Source organism: Tyto alba, unplaced genomic scaffold, assembly GCF_018691265.1.
Source record: "Tyto alba isolate M040663 unplaced genomic scaffold, T.alba_DEE_v4.0 Super-Scaffold_26, whole genome shotgun sequence".
Lineage (NCBI taxonomy): Eukaryota > Metazoa > Chordata > Aves > Strigiformes > Tytonidae > Tyto > Tyto alba.
Window position 1 is genome coordinate 11,594,616 of NW_024881300.1, and position 17,164 is coordinate 11,611,779.

General features: G+C 39.3%; 1 protein-coding gene, 1 long non-coding RNA gene and 1 pseudogene across 6 annotated transcripts in view; 2 read left to right on the plus strand and 1 right to left on the minus strand.

Annotated features, from left to right (window-relative positions):
• DPY19L3 (dpy-19 like C-mannosyltransferase 3) overlaps positions 1 to 5,518 on the plus strand; it is a 38,758-nt gene extending 33,240 nt beyond the window's left edge. For 3 of the 5 annotated variants that reach the window (XM_042797334.1, XM_042797333.1, XM_042797335.1), the window contains 3 exons: positions 423 to 555; positions 1,235 to 1,393; positions 2,031 to 5,518. In XM_042797334.1, coding sequence (XP_042653268.1) covers positions 423 to 555; positions 1,235 to 1,393; positions 2,031 to 2,192 — 454 coding nt within the window. In that variant the 3' untranslated portion in view covers positions 2,193 to 5,518. Of the gene's footprint in view, positions 1 to 422; positions 556 to 1,234; positions 1,394 to 2,030 lie in introns of those variants that run through there. The other 2 variants (XR_006165714.1, XR_006165715.1) reach the window with 2 other exon arrangements.
• A 1,419-nt stretch (positions 5,519 to 6,937) lies between these two features.
• LOC122153876 lies at positions 6,938 to 10,663 on the plus strand. Its single transcript, XR_006165716.1, has 2 exons — positions 6,938 to 6,975; positions 7,205 to 10,663. It is a non-coding gene; the product is annotated as an uncharacterized LOC122153876 (long non-coding RNA).
• The window catches only part of LOC104356956, a 62,889-nt pseudogene continuing 55,814 nt past the window's right edge, over positions 10,090 to 17,164 (minus strand).

A 17,164-nucleotide genomic window follows, 5' to 3' on the forward strand; every position in this document is an offset into this window, starting at 1 on the left:
GAGCTTCTAGCATTCAGATTAAATAATCCATTTTATATAGAATACCTTATATATCAGACACAAATCTAAGTCAAAATACGTTTCTTGAAATATGAAAAGAATCAGGATATAGAAATTTACAAATATTCAGAGACGCCATGAACCCAAGATATATATGAAATATGGAAATACTTAGAAATTTTTAGGATCGTGTTTTCCCCAGATTTCCTCATAGTGCGTAGTAAATTTTTTATTTGCAGTTAGAGAGTATTACTGTGATTTGTCCTCTTCATATTTGAAGAAAACACAGTTGCTCGAACAGTTTGCTCCCTGAATAGAGGCAGAAAAATAATTTTTCAGTCTTTTTTTTCCTTCTGATCTGTATCAAGCAATGCAAAAATGCCCCCACAGAGACTTCCTCAGACTTATCAACATTTGTTTAGGTCAAACACTCCAAACACAGCAGTGTTTGCTGGGAGCATGCAGCTATTAGCGGGAGTCAAACTGTGCACTGGACGGACCTTAACTAATCATCCCCATTACGAGGATAAGAATCTGAGAGAGAGAACAAAACAGGTAAGAGTATTCTGATTGTTTAAGCTAATTCTTATCCATATCAGTGGCTCCATTTCAGAAAGCACATGCAATCTTTAATGGCACATTGCAAATGACATAATGTGCTTTACTCATTGAACTAACTTATTTTCAGATGCAGTTCCAGAATTTAGCTTCTGCAAAACTCATAGTACTTTGGGCATCTGCAGACTCCCTTCTGGCCACTGGTGTACGTCTGAATAACTGTACCTAGGTGCTCCAGCTAGTACTGAGTGAACTGCTTTGAGTACTGTTGGCATTAATAGATCCTGCTGTCCAGTTGGGCTGTTAAACCCACATGGAGCTTTTCCTGATTTGCCTGATACTCCCTTCATGACAATTTATGTAGAAACAATCTTGAGAAACTCCACACAGAGCTGGGGAGCCTGTTTCAAAGTATCCTTTCCTATAATGCATCTGCGAAGGCCTTTCTACAGACAGCAACACCGTCCAGTGTTTTTGTGGTCAGCAGCACTATTGTACATCATAGTGGCATAGAAACTCAAAGTGGCTACTGAATAAAGCTGCTTTTTTTTTTTTTTTTTTAATTAAAATCACATGGATCATCCATCTCAATTCTTCTGGTTTAAGGAATCATGAAAGAGCAATCAAAGTAATATTGGTAATGTCACATGTCTTACAGCTGAGTTTTCTTCTATAGATTTATCAGATCTACGCCAAGAGATCTCCTGAAGACGTTTACAGAATACTGCAATCCTTTGGCACAGACTATGTGATCCTAGAAGACAGCATTTGTTACGAAAGAAGACACAGCAGAGGCTGTCGGTTACGTGACCTACTTGATGTAGCTAATGGCCATGTAAGTATTATATACAAGATTTATAAAGGAAATACGTTTTGCTTAGCTTCTTGTTTGAAATACAATTACAATTTGAAGTAGCTTGGGTTGTTTTCACTTCATTGTGAGCATGGGAAGTAAAATCTAATGGAGCCATCGGACAGTCTCAGAATCGCCAAACTGAACACTGCTTGCTTTGAACGGTGTCTGATAATAAAACAATTTAGCCTGGGCAAAATAAGTCATCACTTCCTGATGAGCTTCAGGTTAGCAGTACACAAACAGTGTTCCCTTTCAGAGTGTAAATCACTCGACAGCTTCAGTTCCCTCAAGACCAGTGGACAGTTGTATTACTCCATTGTGTCAGGGGAGTTTTCAAGCATTTCTGGGACTAACAGAGAACTGCAGCAGACTGCATAACCCACAGCAGCTACGTGCCTCTGACAAATCAGCTTTATCCATAATAGAGACAATACTATAAATCTTACTGTTTTAATGTTACTTTCCTCCTCCCACGTGTTTCATACAGTCACTGTTAAGATATCTGGCCAGCCTGACACTCTGAATATATTGTTGAGACTGTTTTTAGCTCCATGTTATTGCCTGCAACTGTGAATTGACTAAAGATATTTCACAAATCTGTTCAATTTCATTACAGATCATGGATGGTTTGGGAGAGAATGAACCTGATTTGAAACCTTCGTTGTATCCTCGCTTCTGTGAGGAAATTAAAAAAAACCTGCCTTCTTATACCATACACTTCACTAGAGTGTTTCAAAACAAAACATTCCATGTTTACAAACTTGCTAAGCATAAATAACTTTTTCAACCATGGCTTCAAGTTCAGTATTTTAATGTTAGGACCCACGTTAGAAAATACAGAATTTTACAAACATGTTACATTTGTAAGACATTTTACATTGATGGTTTCTTGTTTAATTACTGTGACTTATTTTTTTAGACAGTTTAGTTTTGGTAACATTCTTGATGTTGTCAAAATTTTCAGAGATTCATAAATGCTAGCAGGGACCATTTTGATTATCAAGTCTGACCTTCTGAATACCAAGGATATAACTGTTTTCCAGTTTTAACTGACTGGAAGACACACAAAACAAGCAGCCTGCATGACCGCTGCTGCTAGCCTATGAAGTTCTGCTCAGCAGTTTGGATTTTTACTATAAAATGACAGACATTCAATGAAAGCAGGCCATGCTGCACCTATACTGAGTAAGCATTATCTTTGTGAATCCTGAAAATGGTCACAAAAATTAAGTTTTGTCTTGCAATCTGATCCCCTTTGACAGATCCTTGTGCTCTTTCAGTGCCTCTTTTTTGAATTCTTTGGGAATGTATGCGAAAATGAGTTTCCAAGCTTGTGAGTGTGACTGCAGAATCTGTGAGTGCAGAATCAGCAAATAAGTTTGAAGAGTAAAACTTAATCCATTGTCCAGCATTTTTTGTGATACAGAAACACACTTTTTTATAATGTTAAGGATTTAATGATGGAGTGTTATGTATTTCTAATGAGAATAAAGGTTGGAGCATGCTTGATACATGTTGCATGTTTGTATCCTCATAAAATGCTCAGAACAAACAAAAAAACAAACTTCTCATATTGGATTCTCACAGTACTATTTTCTGTATTTGCTTTCTGAACTACAGGGGATCGTTTACTCCCCCGTGTGAATTCCAGTAGGATACCAAAATTGAACACTCCCAACCTTCCAAAAGAAATATTCATCTCTAAAATCATCACGAAAATTAGGTATTTACAGTATGTTCAGGTATTAGAGCTTTGCTTTACATTATTTCAGATACAAAGGTATGTATTTCAGCAGAAAATCATTATGTCCCTGCTCTTTATCCTAAAAAGGAAACTACAGGTATTTTAAATTGACTTGGAAGATTAAGTGAAGACAGGCCTCAATCCTGAGAATTTTGTGATTTGTTTGTACCTTTTGTCTTTTTACCAGCTAGAACTTTGTGTATTGACTTTCTAAATGCTATGTAGATAACACGTGACTTTTGCTGTGTTTTAGTGCTGCTTTGGTTTTATATTGAAATTAGAGATTAAATCTGATTGAAAGTCTAACAGTACTCTCCAACTTTAATTAGACATCTACTAGGATCATTTGTTTCATATGAAAAACAGAATTGTAATAATCAAGTGCCTGTAGGCCAATGTTGAATTAACATTTAAACACCTATAAGAGTGTTTGTGGCCTGTGCAAATAACTCAGTTATAATAATTACCACTGCAATTAATTTCTAATGATGGGAAACTTAAAGTGCGACTGAGAGCAAATGCCACATGTAATTTAATCAGGATGTGTAATGAGATTAGCTTTCACGACTGAGCTGTATTCCAATTCCAAACAATTTAAGTATTTTCCCTTTTCAGTTGTACTAAGCTAAATTACTGAAGAGATGGAGATGGTTATTTCAGATGCTCAAACAATTTTATATTCAGTATATACTCATTAAACAATGTTCAACATCTTTCTGCACTTCCATGCTAACACAAAAGGAAAGTGTGCTTTAATCAGACTGTATTTAAATCAAACATTGACAGTAGCTGGGTTGTTAAACTGAGCAACTGAAACTCCTGAGTAATTTCTAGCCTGTATCCCTTAATGAGGTTGGAGACCACTGCAGTTTAACATAATACAATAATAAAATATTTTAATCAGTATTAAAACTTTAATTAGGCCTGTAATAATGCATGCCTGTTCTTGCTGAAAGCATGGGTCAGTGAATTCCTCAATGAGTGCCTTACAGTAACTGAAAACAAGCACACGTAAGGTAAAATATGTCTAGGCTGTAGCGTCTTACTTTAAAATGTGGTTGTATCTTTCTTTGAAGGTGCAGTAGCTTTCCTCTGATTGAAATGAGAAATTCCCAGATCCAGTGGTATCCCCTGTCATTTTCAGAATTTACTTGTAGGTAACAGCTGAGACTAAGAAGTCCTGACTGTAACAGTAATTAGTTTTAAATAGACTTTTTTCAAAAATAGTCTCTAATGTTGCCAAAGGAGAGATTTGACCTTTTTGTAGGAACTACCCAGTGCAAAAGTTTTTGTTTTGTTTCTGGGGTTTTTTTTAAAACAAAATAGACCCCAAGCTACCTTGGTCTTGGGAAAGCATAAAAACCAGTGGCTGTTATGATCCAGAACCACAGCAGCAACAGTTTCTTCTTGCAACACAAACACTCCCCAAAGTAACACACCAGAAATTTGTAGTTTTAGATACAAAGTATTTTGGAGATTGCTTAACTCCTGCAGTTCAGAGTCTTTAAAGCCTAGACAGGTTGTGACACTGCTGAACAATCCCAGCAGTTCCTGTATCAGGAAGATTTATCACTAAAGGGAAGGGTGTCTTTCAGTGACTATGTATGTAGTACGGTGTTGAGAACACCAATCTCTTTATAATGGTACAACAGAAAATGCCAAGGAACAAAACCACTTACCAGCTCAGAGGGAAGCAACGCAGGTGTCAGCACAGCACTGCGGGGAGCAGCTGCTCCTCTGCCCCTCGTCTGGGGCGCGGCCTGGGGCGGGTGGCGAGAAGGGCTACGTGTCCTCTTCTACAGGCGGGGGGTCAGTCCGAGACGTCTAGGAAGTAGGTGGTGGTTTAGCTGTCTGGTAATTATTTTCTCTCTCTGTGTCTTGCTGTGGTTTATATTCACTGCATTAAAAATGTGCAGGTTTTTTAATAATACTCTTACCTGTTCCTGAACTACATCATCCTGCTGCACCTTATTTCCAAGCAGTCGCTGTGGCACCACCGTGTCACTGCACTGAGTACGGCGCAGCCCTCGTGGCAGTGCCTCTACTGAAGTCTTACAAATAACCAGCACTGGGAACGGCACCATCAGGACTTCCTCTCTGCCTTGCCTGCTGTCCACAAGGACTTTGAAGCTGCGCATTATCAGTGGAACTGTGGTATGAATTATTAGATCGCAGATACAAAATGTTACCGAGTAGCCAGAATGTTTTAGGGGAGAAGAGCCTTTGAGATCCATAAGTATATTTTCATTATTTGTTTCAATGTCTGCCAGTGGGATCTAACATAGTTATTTTATAATATGTTGTTGTAAAGAGATGTAATGACTATTGTATACTAAATAAATTGTGTAATTTGAAGATCACTTTTTTGGTTTTTTATGTTGGGATGGATTGAGAAAGGTGCAGTTAGGGAATCACCTTTGTTTCAGCCCATACAGAGGAAAACAAAGTATTTTTCAGCAGAGAAAGTTTTGACTTTTCTCAAGCTTTGTTACATTGCATGTATCACTGACTTTCTGAATCATCTTTGTGTTTTAACAGCTTGCTGGACTTCCTTTCTCTGTTACAAGGTGAAGGTGTATCAGCCATGATTTCTACCTGTTATCACCCAACACACATTAAATTTAGCAAGGTCAGTAGACTGAGGCAGTTACTCCATTTACGTCAATATAATTTGCTTTGACCAATGGGGATCTGCTTGTTTCCCCATTGGTAAGCTTTTGTATTCTTACAAAATGAAAAGAAACACGCATTCTTTGGGAGGGAAAAATTACACGTATCAAGTGCTATATTTGAATTAGGATGTCCTGTTATAGGTAAGGTTTTATAAATCTGAGTGTTCTGGTGGCTAGTACTAACCTGTAGTCAGACCTAAGGACAACCAGCATTCATATGGCTTGGCTAGATGTTATATACTTGGAATGTTACTTTAAAAGGGGAAAAACACCAATATTAATGTAGTTGACAGGCAGACAGATTAAATACTAATATCCACATGATTATTTAAATTTCAGACCTTTACAAATATTTGTTACTAAATAAAATGTTCTTACTACATGTTAAAAGTCTATAAAGAACATGGTAGATTCATAAAAGTACCAGATTACTGAAAATCCCACTACCTAGGGACCCAATGATTTCGATTCCATTTTTTTTCTTGCCCCCCCTCACACACTGCAGATTCCTGTTGTCAAGCCAGCTGTTCCTGTTCTTGAGCAATGTCAGTGCTACACTGCGATAAGCTTTTTTTTAGAGGTACTGAAATATGTCTGTATGTCTGTGTGAATGCAGAACAAGTGAAGATATGATTTCAGAAACTGCACAGTAATTAAAAGAGCAGCATGCCAATTAAAACATAAATTAAGTGAACTAGTTAATAATCCTTAGAAAGAAGAAAAGCAGGTTTTAATAGGGCATGACAGCTGCAAATGAGTATGTCCTATTACTAAGATTGTATCTACACAAGTTCCTACAGCAGTTTTAAAATGTTTTCTGACCTTTTGTCTTATACTGTATATTCTGTAAAACGTATGGCCGGCTGCAGTTACACAAGCAGCTCTGAGGTTGAGGTTGTTAGTATGTTTGTTTACAAACCAGTGCCACGGCTGTACTAGGGGGAGAAGCAGTGGTAGAACAAAAACTTCAGGTTGGCTTCCAGGATGCCTGTTTGGGAGGGCAGCGGGAGCTCCGCAGCTTGCGCCTGTGCCAGGCAGCTCCAGGCACCGAGCGGCGGAACGGGGTTCAGACTTGCTCTCACCCTCACCCAGTGACCAGTGAAGTGCATGGGACCGAGACCTCTGTATCACAGAAGACTCTGCAGGTGCGGTATTTGAAGGGAAGTTGAGAGAGGCAAGTGTTTTCCCAGGAGCCCAGGAATTGGTTTAACTGTGATGCATTTAGAGCAAAGCACCACTGACTCCTCTGCTGACAGCAGTTTGGTGCAAACCTCAACTTGGTATTCATGTGAGAATGAGTTAAGATCATGGGCTGGGGAGGAAAAGGAAGGAGAGGAACGGAAGTGTTTTGAGATGTATTTTAGTGCCTTGCAGTTTGTCCTGCCCATCGAGCCTGGAGATCTTTTGACCATCTACTTTCTGTGCCAGTACACGTCCTGTGGCACACTGTGAACATTAAGGATCACAGGGCACATCCTACATCTCGGTTGCTTCTCAGCACCTAAAATGCCAGAATAGGGAACAACCCTATGGGTAACAAATTGACTAGTTCTACTGAACATAAAGTTAAGGATTTCTTTCTCCTTTGACAAATTGGCTGTGGCAAAAACCACAACCGTGCTCTACGCAAAAAGCACTTGGAGATGGGAGAAAAGCACTGGTCTGTGGCGCCAGGCAGCTGCAGCCCATGGGGATGCTCAGGAGCGGTAACTTGGCTTCCGAGTGTGGAACTGGAGCTCGAGTCCACAGGTCAGTTAGAATCAACTGCAGCTTCCCTCAGCTTTTCAGACAGAGCAGCGTGCATGATGCATGTCTGGGGAAGTATCTCATCTAAGCTGAGAGAGAAATAATTCAAAGTCCAAACTTTAGTCTACCTTACAATATATGCAAGGAAGAGACATCATATACAGAAGGCTTGTTTATTATTTATATGGTGCCTTAGCTACGCATCACACTTCACAGGCAAATCCAGACAATCTTTGCCCCAAGGAGCTTACAAGCTAAATTAAATTAAAACCAGCCAAAATGACAGCGTATCCATAGTTATGGAAAGAACACAAGGTATGTAGAGAAAATCACTGCTGTTTGGGGAAGAAATAGATTTTTGTGCATAATCTATATTTACTTCATTTTCCATATCCTGTTTGTGACTGCTATGCTAATGAAATACAGAAGCTGACATACCTGTCCCGTGAACACTGTAAGATATTGTCGCCTACATTTCCTTACAGGTAAATGTATCAGTAAAATTACAAAATCATAGACTACATAACATCTGTGAATCAAAACTATTAGGCACGGGTAAAAATGGCATTTAGCTTTTCCATGTGAAAATGCTGCATCATTTGCAGTGTGTAACCATTGGTTAATTGTGTGCTCAAGATTTTCCAAAATGCGTGGCAGATGCACATAAGAACAAGATACTGTTTGAACATTTCTCATTTTGGAAATGTGCAAATTAATCTAGCCTGCAGACTGCACTGACCTTTTCGTTTATGTTTTTTTAATATATGGATGAAAATAAAAGCCAGACTTCCCAAAACAAGCTACAAATGCAACTGTAAGCAAAGCAGTTTTAGTGTCTTTTACAATACATTGTTTTATGCTTTGTGATAACGAAAGAAATTATCTTAGAATCTACAGGATATATTCATAGTATCAGCTGATAATTATATATAATTTATATATTAAAATATATAAAGAAACAGCACAGAATGAGATTGTGTTCTTGCTGCACTTGATATACATAAATTACATCAATTTTAAAAAAAGAAATCAAAAATAATTTTATGGAGCCTTCTCTCTTCCAAATATCGTCAAGTTTAAAAAAAAATCTGGACTACTGGCTGGACATTAAGTGGTCTGAAAAAGGGACTGATATTTGGAGCATAATATTCCACCCCCTGCAACTGCTCTTAGTTTTCCCATGTGTGTCTCTGTCCCCAGTTGATCATGACTTTCTAATAAAATGTGTCTGAGGGAGGCCTGCATTATTATGTGCTGTCATTCCTGGGTTTTGAAAAATTACCATCTTTGCATTATTAGACTTTTTGCAGAGTTTTGTTTGTCACAGGGTTTTAGTTTTAGTCCCAGTGGTGGGTGAAGTTCTTTTTTGGATACAGGAAAGACCTTCAGTCTTCTGACATCCTAAAGACACTAGGTATTTGGACAACATCCAAAGGTTGGTGGGTTTTTTTCTTCACTGCAAACGCATCTCTCCCCAGTCAGCTCTTCCTGGCAGGGCATTACCTGGCTACAACTGGAGTCAGCAGTTCTACTAAAACAGCCAAGCTCCAGCCTCTCCAACCCCACTCTTGCACAGCTTCTATGAAGGGAGGTTTAGCACAACCTGAGGGACAGGAGTGTAGATGCAAATGACGTGGCTCAGGCTGGTCCTCAGTTTAAGAGACCATTAGGAATGCGCGATTATGGTGAACTGTGGTGTTTGCTACTGAAATTCCTAACTAGTAACCTTTGAGACTAGTATGTTAGAAAACCTGGCCTTTTAATTAAGGAAAGTATTAGTTGCAAGCTGCTGACTTGATGCATTATGCCTAAATTCAGTTTCTGCATTTATATGGCAGCGTAAAGGGATTTCATTAAGTTGCAACTAAAGACCACTGTCCATCCTCCTTCAGTCCTTTGCCTGGATCCACACTCTCCTCTGCACTATGCTCAGTGAGCAGCTGCTGTAGCTCAGGCTCAGTGAGGGAAACAAGATGGATATAATACAAACATGGACACTATTTCCACAAGAAGACATTGTGCTTTTTTTCTTCAAATAACTGCTAAAGCTCCTACTGAAAACAGTACACACAGCATGTTTGCTTCATGCTTTGAGCACCACCTTAGCTTAAGTACATAGGATCTCTCAGAGAGTCCTTTATTACCTTAGTGACGAAAAAAATCTATTTCTTAAGCACTGTATGTGAATGACTAAGCAGCCCAAGTTCTCATTTTCTTCTTTCCAGAAAGTTTATATCCCCAAATGTAAAGGTCCAGAATGCCCCAAGAATAGATCCTACTTCTAAATTTTTCAGTTAGATGTGAAGTGTGGCTCATTAGTGGGAATTTGACCGCCTATCATAACAGGAAAAAAAAAAGGGGGGACAGAGGGTAGTAGGTAGCAGGAGCATGAAAAACTGTCCTTCGTGCTTGCTTCCAAAACTTTGAAGATGGTAGAGTGGGTAGTCTACAGGTCTTCTGCATCTTTATGTGAGTACAGTTCACTTAGTTTCTCAAACTTTGGTCCCCACACCCTATACCCTCAGCCTGCCAGCACCCCAGCCTTCCCCTTGGGTGCTGAGCCCTCGGTGAGCCTTGGGGCCCGGCGCCGGGGTGACGGCCTGCAACAGCGGGCAAGTGCTGACCCAAGCCCGGGCTAGTGAAAGGGCTTCTGTAGGCGCTGATGGTTTGGTCTGCTCCTGCGAGCTCTGGGACACGTCGCTAAAGAAACTGCTCAGTTTTGTGGGGTTTTCTTTCTTCTTGTAGAGGGAATAGACTGGGCTGGTTTGAATAGACACCTGGAGTTCTGCCATGTTGTATGCATCCTGGAGTGAGAAACCATTCATGTTAAATTAATATCCTCTGTAGGTCTCAAAATTTCACGTTCTAGTGGAAATAACGAAAGAACAATCCCGAGGCGGTCCATCTGGTGTGAATGTGAAGGATGTGCTTGTTCAACCAACTCTGCCACCTTAAGAAAGCCAAAGCCTGCTAAGCAGATGAGGATGCATGAGGAGCACCTGTGCAGCCTGCACTACTATAGCTATGTTCAAAATCAAGTCTAATTCCATATTAGAAGCTAAATAAAAATGACAGAAATGCCCCAAATTTTGCTCTGAATCCAGCTCTGAATATTTTATCATCATTAAACACTGATACCGAGTGTGGCAACAAAAGTGAGAAAGGCTATTCACAAATAGCATGTCAAAAGAAATCTTTCTGCATTACTAGTTCAAACAGCTACTGTGATTTCTGTTGAAATTTTATCATCTGTGCAATAATAGCTAGTTATGTTATATGGAAGAGGCATGATTGTAAAAGCCAAGTAACTACCTATTACAAAACAAACAAACAAACCAACCGCCTTCTAGTGCAACAGCAGTTGATGCTGCCCTGTAATTCTTCCACAGTTCCTGAAGTGCAACTTCTGGCACTAAAGCTACCACTACCATACATGCTAATTGCATTAACCGATCAGAATCTTTATGCCAGCTGAAAGAAGTGTTGTCCTACAGCATCCTTCACCTTCTTACACTCCAGAGGTTGTGTCTCTAGACTTATGTACAGGCCAAAGAAGAATGCTGACAAGCTGTGTGAGACAGAATTCATTACAGCAAACAGGCAGTGATTTGCATTGCTCATGCTACTCACCTGAATAGCAGCCATCGATGACAGATCTGTCAAGTCACCACTCTCCAAAAGATTACTTTTATTCTCTCACATGCTGCACTGTGCATAACCATTTTATGAGAGATTATCCTAGGTAATCTTGGTGAGCTTTGCTGAATTCCAAATCAGAGACAGAGAACTGCTTAAAAAAATCCCCACCTGCAGTCAAGAAGCCATGTAAGCGGCTAGACCAGGGTTTGGGACACGACTCTAACAGAATAACTGCTTATTTCCATTCCTCCAGAGACTAAATATTGTTAGTGATGAACAATGGGAGACTTACAGCACTGCTGCCTGTCTTAGGCGTGTTCTGAGTAAGCGCAAACTACAGCATGATCCCACTGTGAGCATTTTATCATAGCATGGCTACAGTACAATCAATAAAAATGGCAACTATTCATTGTACAAAATTTAAACACGAGTTTGTCCGAATACAGATTTAAGGATCGTCCCTTCAGTGAACTTGGTGATATTAAAGTCATCCTTCACTGCTATTAGTTGTTCATTAAAAAGACGTCATTTTTCTGGTTATATACCACTTAGTTGGCAGTCCAGAAACCCAAGTCGCTCCTTGCCTCCAGCTTCAGAGCTGGCTTTTAACAACACTTGGTGTTCAGTTGTGTTAAGTTTATACTCAACAGTGCACTAATCTACTACAGTTTTTATGAACTCCTAATTTCTCTGAGGGATAGTTTTATTTATTTCAGGTGCAGAAGCTCCTTAATAAGACAGCCTCTTGTGCCCCTAGCCCTACCCTCCGCTAACATTACAAAGACAAAACTCCCTTGTATTTTGTTTTCTTTTTTTCAATCTAGACAAACAATTAGGTATTAGAAAGAACACTGGAAAGTTTTACCTGCAATCCTAGCAATCCTATACAGAACCCATAGAGACTTCACTCCGAGCAGCATTTTATCAAGACAGAGTAATGGCCTCAGGTAAAGATCATCAAGTCACTAATTTGATTCCTCTGCTTAAAATAAGAAGTGTAGTTTAAGAGCTCTCCAAAAGTAATTAAACATGTCATACAGTAACTGTGGTTTTCCTCAATCTATAGACCTTCTGAGTGTAAAAATGCGAAGTATTGCAGAGGAAGTTAATCTGATTAAGGTAAATAGGATTTATGCTTACAGCTGTCTGTTATCACATGGAAAATGTCCCTGTATTTATTAAGTTCATACTAATTCATGAAGAAATTAAGGATACTCTACAAATAAGAATGTTTTCTCAGGTGGCCTTGTAAAACACTCTATAATTTATAACTAAAAATTCTTGAAGATATTTGGAATTTTGGGACAGATCACATTTAATTTTTTTTTTTTTTAAATCACTGGCTTTTTTTGACCCATCTCATTAGTGCCCTATCATTACCTCTGCAGAGTCACACCACCTTGTGAATCCATGAAATGTACAGTTTCAAAGGCGGCAATAAAGTTCCTTACCTTTTTTTAAACATGGCAAACATCTCTGGGTCAGCAAATAATCTGTTTAAATTACTCATCTATGATATCTACAGTTTACTTTCAAAGTTCAGCCTTAAACTGAACATGCAGAAATCCTGAAAACAGCTAGCAGAAACGTTAATATTACCTGGTTTGGGTATAATCAGGTCTAGTGTAAGTATAAACACAGCTTGTGTTCACTAGTATATTTCTCTCCAAATGGAAAATGCAGGAAAATGCAGAAAGTTTCTTCTGAAACTACCACGTGCTTTAGGGCTTGAGAGGAACAAATGTAGTACCTTGCTTTCTTCACAAGCCAAGTGTGGGTAACCGCTGTTACAAACAGTCTTCAGAAAGGACTGTCTGTGAAGAACAATTCACATCAGGCTCTTTCAAGCCCTCAGTGCTACAGCCGTGATTACCACAGAGAACCTGAGCGGCTCCCGAGCCACGAAACCAAAAACATCAGCTGTTTGTTCTTTACTGCTAATCTCACTCTACAAGCGTTTTAAAATATGCACAGAGGATCACTTGTTTTAAGACAAATTAAAAATTGATAGGCACTTATCTCTGCTTAAGAAACATGCACCCTTATGTACCTCATCTTGCAAATAATTCATCTATCAATTGCAGTAATGAATCAGCAGAACAAAGGCAAAGGTCCTCACTTGTAAAGGAAAAGCATAACATGTTTTCAATAGCAATAGTGAGCCACCAGTCCCTTCTTAATTGTAATGTAACACAGTGATCCTTACTTGGTCTTGTTCCGCACCTCCTTCTTCACTGCAGCTGAGGGTATTTTCTCTGATGTCATCCAAAGCCTCATGATGTGCAGATACATGGTAAACTCCTCCCTCCGGACCTCTGCGAGCCTTCCAGTGAGCCCTCCAGAACCCAGCACTGAGCAGAGCTGTGTGAACACACGGGAGCAAAACAGAACGTCATTCAGAAACAAATAAAACATCTATATCCTGAAGTGCTGCAGGATGGCTTGCTTGGACAGCAGCCGCTCTGTGGGCGTGCAGCAGCACTTGTTTGCAGGCAGACCCCACAAGGATGTAGTTTTGTGCTTTTCAGCAAATGTTTGATTTTTGCACTCTTCCATGTAGTTACAAGTGAACATCATCTACAGAAGAAAAGGCCTTTAAAGAGCATTTTAAAATACCCTTTAAAGTACAACTCTGAAGTTGTTAAAGAACTGATTGACCCCGGTGCTGTTCAGAGACTTATTTACTGTATTGAGTTAAACTTTGTAGGAGAAAATGTATACAAGGGGTAGCACTTAAGTAACAATGTGTTGACAGTAACAGATACAGTTACACAGAAATGAAGCAGAAGAAGACACAAGACAAACTGGGAAATTACACATACATGTCACTAGGAAAAAAAAAAAAAATCAGGTGCATTTTGCCTTAGCATCCATGGTTTTAAACATTTTTCTTAAACCCTTAGGTGCATTTTACACACTGACAAGTTGTAAAGCTTCAGCATCAAATACTGAACATTATGTGACTAGAAACTTGTTTACCAGTGTGTTACCAACTCTGTAAGTAAGACCTCAAACCACTGGATACCATAAACTGATAATGCAGTGAATTAGAGACCAGGCTCCTACAGAGCAGCTGCACGGCCGAGCGTGGTTCTGTGGAGCAGCATCGAGGGGACCTCGGGACTGGAACTGGGGTAGCCGGCGGTACCCGGCGGTGCGCCCTGCGCCGGGCGGGGCAGCTGCTCCCTTCCCGCTGCATCACTGCGCCTGGGGTGTGTATTCACACCTTCCTTCCTGCCCCTCACCAGAACGTGTCACAGGTTTCCACAGGTTACAAACATTCTGGATTTGCTGCTATTCTTTAAACGTTTCCAATTAAGACAGGCAGCCAAAACTGTTACAGAATCAATGGAGATAACACTGATTCACACCAGCCAAGGGTAGTACCTAAAAGGACTGAGTTCTGAGTAACCTGACGCCAGTGCAGGCATCTAGCTCAGTGTTTCACTGGGCTTCAGCTGATCTGATGAGATTGTCAGTGGCAGCCTTCTGGCTGCACACTTCTTCAGCATCCACCCTCTCCCACCTGAATCTGGAGGGGTTTGTGCTTTTATTTCCACCAATTACCTGCATTCATGCATCAACCACAAATCAATACAAATAAATTCCCAGTTACAAGGGTTATTCCTACAAGCCTCTGAAGAACAGCCTTTGACGCCTTGAGCACTTAATACTGACACCAGCTCCTTCACGTGAGTGTCCAGAGGGATTCTGTAGTTATTAAATCTGACATCCTTCATACATCCTGAGACAAGGCACAAAGAGACTGTTTGAAAAGCCATTCAGCAAGAATGATTTGAAGCAGCTGTAAGATTTGGCAGTTTATGTTTAACAAATGACCCAAGTTACCCAAGTTTAAATCTAGGACTGAGCTTACCTAAACTTTCATAGCATTGTTCTCCATTTTTTGACTGAATTTGTTAAAGTTTTGATCAAGATTCCCAGGGTTTCCACAAAAAACAAGTGCTGCTTGTCTTACCTATCTGCTTGTGTTCAACACAGCAGAACACATACCCCTTCATGAATTTTTCTATTGAAAATATAAAATATTGTGGAAAATCTGTTATATTCTTCAATGTGTACCAGGATAAATTGCATTTGGTTGATTTTTAATTGTAGTTTACAGCTTACCTTTATAGAACAGCAAACCACAAATAATGGTGACACAGCCTTGTGTCACTGACAGAAATTTTGTGCTGAAGATGTGTGGCATTAATTTTGTATGCACAAGATGCTCAGCATAAAAGCATATACCTTGATAAATTAAGTGTATTTTATAACTTCAAAGCCCTTAAAGTTTCAGCTGCTTAACAGCAACATTAATTGCCCTAATTAAAATGATCTTCATGTAACCATTTGACTTCTTTAATCTATTTACTTAAAACCAAATACTATTACTCCCATAAATAAAAATTCAAAATCGGGTCCCTAGTTCTCAGTACAAACTTTAGTTATTTCAATACTTCCAGTGAAACAATAGGAAACAATCTTTTTCTAAATAATTTTGTGATACACTTATGGTGTAATTTGTTATTCTATTTAATGCATATACATTTTCTCCCTGCACTTTTGTGTCATTCACAGAAATACTTTTATGTGGTGAAAATATTACCACCTTGTTTCAAATTGATTTACTAGGCTCTGGTTAAAGAGGTGAAAGGCACAGGAGAGAGAGAGGTGACAGACAGATGCCAGGTGCATTTAACCATGTTATCGTGTGTGTCTTCCTTGTCAATATAAAAGATGTGCTGCATAACTGTGCATTACTTATACCATGATTTTAGGGGAAGTATGAGCTGCCAACTGAGGACAGAGTAAGAAGCTGTTACAGATATCTTAACTTTACGTTTCTCTATATTTTTCCTTTGTGTTACTATTCAATTTCCAGGCTGAAAACTGATTTGTTTTTTAACAGACAACATGACTTCATCCACTCAGTTGCTAAAAATTTAAATTGCTAGCTCTAATTCAAGAAACCATTTCTAATTTTAGTTAATGCTTCAGCTGAGTGACTGTAAAATCCAACAGTATAAAAGTAGTGCATAAAGGTAATAAACCAGAGTTTGTTGTGTGCTATGCAATACACATATAAAATGGAAATAATCTCTTCAGCATAGGGACAGTTGTATTTGGTAGGGAAGGACAGCTGCCGAATGGACTGGACAGAACCATGCAATGAACCACATCTGTGTATCTAATGCAATGAGCCATCCACAATACACCTGGGAGAAGCTTGTGGATCTCCAGTTACAAATACTCTACATACAGTTGTGTAAAGAGGTTACCATCTTTGTTCCAAGTCCAGCAGCTAACAGTATTTGCCCGTAATTCCCTGCTGTACCTTTTTCCTAGCCAGAACAGATTATTTGTCCCTTTTGCAAAGTGTCATGCAATGATTCTGTTTACTTTGGGCTCTACATAATCAAGAAAGCTTCTCACAAAGTGGCCACATAGTATCAATAAACCTTTGTTTTTACAGGTCGATATTCTGAACAGTGACATCAAAAATTCCTCACCTTGAAAACTCTTGTTTTGACTGAATGGGTAGGTGTTTCCAAGGATGAAGCTGCTGGGGTCAATCACAATCTCTTTGTATATTCCTGCTGCTTTCAGAATTTCTCTCCTCCCACCTCCTTCATAAAGGCAAAGAGTAAATTCACTTTCATTTCTCTCCAGTGTGATATGATGCCATTCACCATTATCAATGTGGTAGTAGGGAAGGCTTACAGAATAGTCTCCATCACCCAGGTTATACGAGACCACTAAGAATCCCTGAATAACCTTGTGAATAATTCACAAAGTAGTAAGAAAGAAAAGTCATCACCTGTACCTTCAATCATAAAGCATTTGTTTACATTTAGGGTACATTTACTCTGCACAGACAAGGTAGTATAAAGATACTTCAGGTGCTACTGAAACTAGACAACCCAAACACTGGTAGGGGTGTAA